At 32.8% G+C, this 8,662-nt stretch overlaps 1 protein-coding gene across 5 annotated transcripts in view; it reads left to right on the top strand.

Moving 5' to 3' along the window:
• Window positions 1–501: 501 nt before the first annotated feature.
• The window catches only part of LOC120630308 (collagen alpha-1(IX) chain-like), a 93,476-nt gene continuing 85,315 nt past the window's right edge, over window positions 502–8,662 (top strand). For all 5 annotated transcript variants that reach the window (XM_039899494.1, XM_039899495.1, XM_039899492.1 and 2 more), the window contains exon 1: window positions 502–684. In XM_039899494.1, the coding sequence (XP_039755428.1) occupies window positions 644–684 (41 nt within the window). In that variant the 5' untranslated portion in view covers window positions 502–643. The remainder of the gene's footprint in view (window positions 685–8,662) is intronic.

Below are 8,662 nucleotides of genomic sequence, written 5' to 3'. Positions count from 1 at the left end.
TAAAATATTTATTTAATAATGCGCATCTTACCCTACTGGCACCGGAAATACATATTCTGACATAATCTTTTATTGAGACTTATAGTTATATTTATAAAATAACTATTCCAAAAAATTCAGTTACTCATTAACCTACGAATTTACCAAAATAAAATAAATGTGAGTTGATAAAGTTTTAAAGTATATCAATGCACTCAAGCTATTATTAGCTTTAACTATATTTTTTAGAAAACAATATATTTTAATATTTTTTTCTTAAATGGGTCAGAATCCTAAGTGTCCATGTCTGACTTCACTTTGCCGATTTTAGGAAATGGATTAAAAAGTACCTCAAGCAAAATCGGTAGCAAGAGGACCGAGCGATCTTACAATTTTGATGGTGTGACCTATTTGTGAATGTTTAATAGAAACTTCTTATCGTGACGTCATTTAAAAGCTCCTCGATTTTCTGGCGAAGCGGTAAAGAACTGGCGAAAATCAGTTAATGAACCGACGCTAAGGCGCGCGCTCGTTTGCGCAAGCGCCCTTTTAGAACATTACGAGGAAAGAAAATGTTCGAAATGTTTTATTAATTCAAATGTTAAATTAAATTAATTTAATTTTTTTTGTGCAGTTGCTTGTTAAATGTGTGCTTGACGACAAAATGGATTTTTTCAATTGGATCGTGAATCCTATATTTGTTTTGTAAGTACTTTTTTATTTAATATTTTTAGTTATAGAGAGTATTTATTGTTACATTTCAAAGGTAACAAATAATATCAACAAATTGTTTGCTAACAATATCTATCCTAGTTTTACCTGAATGAATATTGTAATTTAAATGTTAAAATTATAATATTGTTAATATTTTATATGTAAGATACTTTGAACGGTGAATTATTTGCCAACTAAAGTTCAAGTTTAAAATTAAAACAAGCCTAAGTATCAATTATCATTGGTATTTATAATCTGACTAACTGAAACCATTTTAACAGTAAACCATGTTTTATTTATTAATATATTCCTAACTCCATTATAAAGTAGCTCAGCAAATCGATAAATTAGGTATTTTACCGCCAGTAAATTATTCCATTGATATAAACGTTTACAGTCGTTCATAAATAGTCAAGTATGATAATAAACTCATAGAAACATTAACAAAACTAGAAATGTATCTTTGGCTCGCATTGAGGCTTATAACCCAAAATATTAAACAAGCAGAGTTATATTTCACAACTTTAACTTGTGTCTCACTGCAAGTTATGTAGATTAACCGTGTAACCGAAACATTTTTAAAATCGGCAAAGAGTATTCACACATTTTCTTGGAAAAATAAATAATTATATCTGCTTATGATAAATAGATATGAATTTATTTTATCATTTTATTTTTATGTTTTAAAAATTAAATATATTTTGTTATATACATATATTTTATTTTATATATCTATTTTATATTTGCGTTTGGGTTTTTTGAGTTGCAAAATGAAAAAACTGCAGGCAAATTCACTAATGTATTCATGGCTTTCTTAATGATAAATATCTTCATACTGATATGGAAGTAAATACCCTCGCAGTAATTCAATTGCCTAATGCGAAAGCCACCAAAAATTGAGAATTACCTGGCTTACCAACATTCATAGAGTTATTGGTAGTGCAGCATCAATTTTAGATTTAAATTGAAGTACTTTTACCTACACTTGGGGGAAATATCAAATATGTACTCGTAGATAAATAAAAAAGGGAAATTATAAATATCTCAGAACTGGCAGGATTTGAACCTCTATCTCTTCGGCAATCATCCATCAAAGCATCCTGAGTGCTTTGCTAACTAAGCCATTTTATATATTTAATAGAATGATTAACTAAATTTATACCAATGCCCACAAATTTCTTCAAAACGTACCTATTTGAGAATAAAGTTCATTCAAGTTTGTAACTAAAACAAAACGGGTGCATTGCGCATTATATTTTGCACTGTTATCATCAAAAAAGTACACCAGCATAAACATACATAACATACTAATATTTATTAACAAATAAATAATTATTAACTTTGAAACATCATCTGTATTCAAAGTTCTATAACTTTCGAAATCCCGATACAGTTTTATTTTTAATAACCAGTTTATTTACAGACATAAAAATAAAACGAATAAAATATAACAACAACGATACAAAAATAATTTGCAACAGCATAATAAAGAATTTATCATTACTATTACAAAAGTGCTTGTCGATTTTTAGGGATCTGTGTCCGACTGGGCAAAATGGAGCCTCGTTTATGTCATTAATGTCACTCTAATGGTCTGTATATCGCCCTTATGACACGCATATCAAGCTCGTAGACGCAATGAGACAGACCTTGAATTCGGATATTTGGTGTACATTAAAAAAAAATAGGAATTAAATTAAACATTATTTTAAAACTTCAGTAAACTTTACTATCCTGATAGCGGGGTGTTATAACGCAGAGCTCATGAATGAATAAGTATACTTTATTTGTATTCATTTAAAATACGACAACAATTGTTTATTTTTTTTAATCTTCAAAACAACAAAATTCTGTACTGTTTATGTCAAACATTAAACCAAAATTATTAACTTATTAATAAGGTCGTCGAATAATTTGATATAAATAGATAATTTGATATTGAACTTTCAACGATACGGAACCTTCAGTCTACGAGTTGAAGACGCACTTGTCAGATTATTTATTAATATGAACTAATTTTCGTCTCCTACAACATTATCCTCGTTGGATAGATACGGTGAAATCGATGACCCAGACAACTGTGGTAGAATGTTTTCGACATGCTACCAACCGCCAAAAGTGGAGAAGACTCGCGCGTGCAATCCAGTGATGTCTAGCGCCATGAAATTCATCTCAGCAGCCACGACCACTCTGCCAAGAGTGCACGACTAAGAAGAAGAAGAAGACAACATTATAGTGGCTTAGCTTAGGTAGAAGAGTTGAGTTGTGAAAAACGATCTTATGTGACATGATTTTCAAGAATTTCTATACAGATTTATATTTATGTTATGTTTCCACAAACACTTACCACGAAACGTTAAAACAGCCTATACGTTAACTTTGGCTCACGGTAGCACTCGCAGGCACGTACTATGTCGCCCACAACAGTGTATTATCAAGTAGGTGTAAGAAAGAATTTATGTAGAATACAGTTTACTCCAGCTCCGTTCTAACATAGGTCTAAATACTGAATGACTAACATACTATATTGCTACTAAACAATAAACTTATATTCTAAACTTAATATTATGTAAAAAATTGTGTCAATTTGACTTTAAAAAGTGACTGTTTGTTTGATTCCTCTGTCCGGCTAAGCCACTGCAACGTCTAAATAAAATTTGGGGTACAGATAGCTGGTATTCTAGAGTAGGTACGTACCGTAAGGTTCTGGTGAAGAACTTAATAAACAAATAAAATAAATAAATTACGACAATACACACATCTCCATCTAGGATCCAATAAGCAGCGGTGATTGGTTAAGACTTCAGCTTCACTTTTGGGGGGGCAGAGTTCGAATCCCAAAACGTACTTCCAACTTTACAATGTTATGTGCGTTTTAAGCAATTTAATATCGCTTTAACGATAATAAAAAACATCTTAAGGAAACTGAATGCCTGAGAGTTCTCGGTAATAATACAAATCTTATAGATATAAACCTTTGAGAACTCAAAGGTGTGTGAAGTTCACCATTCCGCACTTGGACGGCGTGGTGGACTACGAAACCCTTCTCATTGCAGGAGACCCATGTCATGTAGTGGGCCGGTAATAGGTTGATATAATTATGATGATCTACTCTTCAAATTTAAGCGGTACAAAATAATATTTATATAGACGTGACGTCATATTCAGAATGATTGAATTCGGCGCTAACCCTGTCATGCCCGAATGCTAGATTTTGCAGGATTTTTTTTTTTAAATAATTACCAATCGCGCTTCGAATATTAATAATACATGAATTATTTATAATTAAATAAATACAATATTTTAGCGATTTGTTCCTGTCATAATGCCTATTATATTATTGAAATATGATGAACAAGTTGGCTCGCACACCCATCTCACTCTTGCACTTCTGTTCGTTTGCGTTCTTTGAATTCAAAAGGTTACATCATCCCGAATATTAAGACACCCATAACAAATGAACTACGTTACCGCTTTACAAAATGTTTACAAACAAAAAATTCTAAATACATGTTCCACATTTCAGTAAGTGCCTACTCAATTTGAATTCATATCTAGAGTTAACAAATATTTAATAGGATATTATTCTTTTGTATCTACAACAAAGAAGACGAAGATATTATATTATTAGGTCTATGCAGTTCTTCACAGCGAAGAAGCTATATGTTATTCTTGGCTGTATAACTAATTCTAACTATACTTACGGTTAAATCTAGATACTGTATGCGCATGCGATAAAGTAAAATTTTCTTGACAAAAAAAATGACAATCTCAGCGCTAATTTTCAGTAAGATATTCTTATAAGAGTTACGCGGTATGGGACTATTCAACGTTTGTAAAATTGTGATAACTGTACCTTAAACTATTACTTAGTACTTGTCTAGTTTGATAGTCTCCACAGTTGCGTAATGCAAATGCCTATCATATTTTATACGTTTTGTACGCAAAATACCTAGACTTTGCACCAAGGTTAAACTGATGAAGCAATTCCACTATCCCATTATTTTTGTTCTTTCAATTGATACCTTTTGAAGATTTGATTTAAACAGAAGTAAATTAAGTAAACTTACTGCATTTAATAACATCCAATAACATAATTCTAAAAGTTTCAACTATTCTTGAACAGAGCAGGATTGCCGGAACATGTTACATGTTTAATATATTGCATAGTGAATGAATGAATTAATACCTTTTTATTGTACACCACAGAGAAAATTTACAGAGATACAAATAAAACAGCACAATAAGGTAGAACGTACAATTTGGCGGCCTTATCGCTAAATAGCGATCTCTTCCTCCACCTTATGGTAAGTGGAAAACTATTGCTTATATAGAGAGCAACACTTCACAAGGCATGTAAGGAGCACGTCCTGCATGCAGCGTTTGTCCATAAATCTGAGGCGTGTGTGTCTGTAATCACAGCGGCAAACTTGCTGCTTAGCGGCAGAAATAAGTATGGCGATAGTACTTTCACGGACGAGCTCTGTCCCAAAAAGATCCACTACTACTGTTCAACAGTTGGTTACATTTAGTGACAGAAGCAAAGAACCAAGGAAAGGTAATTATTTAATACGAATACATTGATTTTTATGAATAGATAGTACTTCATAAGATTATAATCTTCATGTCCCGATTGGCGCAGTGGGCAGCGACCCTGCTGTCTGAGTCAAGGCTGTGGGTTCGATTCCCACAACTGAAAAATGTTTGTGTGATGAACATGAATATTTTTCAGTGTCTGAGTTTTTGTTTGTTTTCATAAAAAAGTTCATGTCATCTTAGTACCCATAACACAAACTACGCTTACTTTGGAGCTACCTCTTAACGGTTTCTAAACTGTAGGCCGTTGCTAGTTTCAGAAAAAAATGTAAAATCATAAGTTTTCAAGATCGAACCCCACCACCAGTGAGGTCGTCACGTTGTCAACTTATAGTTGAATCATAGTTATACATAAGCATAGATAAACGGGTACATACGACAATCCTCAACTCAACAACAACAGTCCCGTCGTGACCACGATCCATGCAACTGGGTCGAAATATCGACAAATTCAAAATATTATCGTGGTATGTACCCGTTGATCTATGCTTAAGAAATGTTGAGTAACCACGAAAATCTTAGTTAAAAATCTTTAGTTATACATAAGTAAAACAGTTGTTTTAAGGTAGATAGGTAAAACGGACTATTACCATCCGTCCCCGACATCAAAATATTTTAAGTGGTACCTAGTAAATATCTATAAAGTTAGGCGTAAACATAACCTATTGTATTATGATTATTTCTTCTTAATTACATTTTATGTATATCTATCAACACTCTTGGCACTATCCCGTTCTCTCGCTGTAAGTCCTATCTGCAAAGATTGCCTGTGAGAGATTGCTTGCAGCAATAAGGCCGCTTTGCATGTCTACATTGTGTACTGTATACTCCTTACTGTTTCTTTTCCTGTATGTTATACGTGCAATAAAGTGTTTCTTCTTCTTATTCTTCTTTATGTTTCTGTAAGAATTATTGTCAATAAATATTATTAGTACCATAAACACGCGCTTAAATGTTAACGAAACAATTGCAATTTTAATAATTATTAACCGACTTACAAAAAGTCATAAAATGTGTTATATATATATTTTTTATATATACTTATAAAGCAATACACATATCGTCTGAGATGTATTATTGCTTGATAAATCCTCATTAATCTGTGGTCGAAGTAATAGATAATGGCTACACTATGGATTTCCATCCTCCATTTTTTATATTTCCGCATCCTTATCTGCCCGCATCACGCCGCCAATTAGTTGCACACCTATATCCGCGGCAAACGCACGTCAATCTTCCGCTCAATAAAACCACATGGTCGGCCGGCCAAAGAACCTTATACTGGACGATTAATAGTATTTAAACCTACATCAGTGCTTTAGTGTTTAGTGATAACCTGTGAAACCTTGTGAAGTGACGAGAAATCAAGAGAACTGCATTACGACGAACTGTAAGTCCACGTGCAAATACTTTTCTGTCCAACCCTAGTTATCTCTTGTTCTATATCCTTTAAAGCCATAGTTTAAACATTAAAAAGGGGAAAAGAATCCAGCAAAACCTAAAATATACAGTCCACTAAATTTACAAAGAAAATAAATACCATTTTATGGTGATGATTCCCCGAAAGTAAAAATGGCGTCACCATAAAATTTGGTCACTTCGAGCCGATTTCATAAAAAATATTTGATCACTTCCATCGAATTTCATAAATTTTAGTCATTCGATCCGAAGATCGGCCGATTCGATTTAAATTCATAATTTTAGGATTTAAATTATCGTTAATCATTACATTCTATGACTTTAAAGTTCGGAATTATTATTAGTCTATGCAACTTAAAGTACGCCATATTGTAGGTATTCACTAGTTCAGTTTGTAAGTTTAATACCGCTAAGATATTGTCTACATAATAGATTTAACGTTTTGTTTACTAAGTAAAGAAGTACTAAGTATTTTATAATTATATATCTCTTTTCCGCACCGCTTGCTTCGTATTTCTATATAGTTTTACCCCGCTACTTAGTATTAAAAACGGATGAATCGTAGGTAAAGATATCTATTTCAAACGCATCATACCTACCAAACAATGCGCTCGGCCGCAGTCGTTTTTGTCGCTCGCTGCACTCAAGGTCACGCATGACCGCTAACTTGTTAATTGTTATACCTAGTTCTTTGCCCGGTTTAGTTTTTAAAATAGCATTATAACACTTGTATTTAACCGCTCGCGTCTATAAAGGGGTTGTGTGTTTATTATTATAAGACTGCAACTACTTTATATAATTTACGCATTTCTTGACGCATTTGCAAACACATATACACCTTTTTTATTATATTTTTATTTTTATAATTCGGTTTACTCCTTCAAAATGAATAAACCAGAGTCGGTTTCTTCACCAAGTCCATATAGCAAGGAAGAATGTAAGTTACGGTTGTTGGAAGGCAAACGGGACGTTATATTTGCTCGTATGCAAATAATGTTTGACACCGCTATTCAAGTCGAATCGGACAGCAGTAAGCTGCCTTCTTTATTGTCTCAGGCTTCAAACATAGACACTTTACGCAAAGAGTTTGAGTTAAATTTAGATTTATTCAATGAAGCGCAGTTAATGTTGAATCCAAAGGCTATGATTAATTACCAATCGTGGACTTCATTTGAAGAAATGTTTTGCTATGTCAAACAAATAATGGAGCGTCACTCTAATGTTGATAATACGAGTTCAGAGAATGACAGCGCACGTACTATCTCTAGTTTTCCTAAATTAAAATCCCATCTTCCGCCTATAGACTTAATGGAGTTTGACGGTCAGTTAACTAAATTTCCTTTGTTCTACCAGCAGTTTAAAAACATGATACATGATAATCCTAACTTAACCAATAATGAAAAGGTATTTTATTTAGTTGGTAGGTTAAAAGGGAAAGCCGCATCTGTATGTGCAGGATTGCCAGCCACCGCAGAAAATTATCCTATTATTTGGGAGGCGTTAATACAAAAATACGACGATCCGCGTTCGTTAGCCTGCGCTTATTTAAACCAATTATTGCAATTTAAACCGCTTGCTAGTACTAATGCTAATTCATTAGATAGCTTTATAAATACATTTAATTCTTCAGTAGAAGCTCTCAAACAATTAAAAATCGATCTTACTGATTTTATATTCTTTCACTTAGCCACGCTTAAATTAGATGCTGATACAGTTAAAATGTTTGAGATAATAAATCGCAAAAAACAAATTCCTACCTATAGGAGTCTTATAGAATTTGTGAAGGAACAGAATAAAGTAATGTCGCGCTCTCTTAATAAAGGATTAGAATTACCTCAAAATAGATATAAGGGGAATTCGATTCCGAAGCCTTCTACCAAAAGTTTTGTAAGTACAGAAACTGTAAATACTTTAAATAGTGCAGCTTGCAGTTTGTGTAAAATTGGTCAACACA

The sequence above is a fragment of the Pararge aegeria genome, chromosome 16 (genome assembly GCF_905163445.1).
Source record: "Pararge aegeria chromosome 16, ilParAegt1.1, whole genome shotgun sequence".
In the NCBI taxonomy this organism is placed as follows: domain Eukaryota; kingdom Metazoa; phylum Arthropoda; class Insecta; order Lepidoptera; family Nymphalidae; genus Pararge; species Pararge aegeria.
This window is presented reverse-complemented; position numbering and strand designations above follow the sequence as displayed.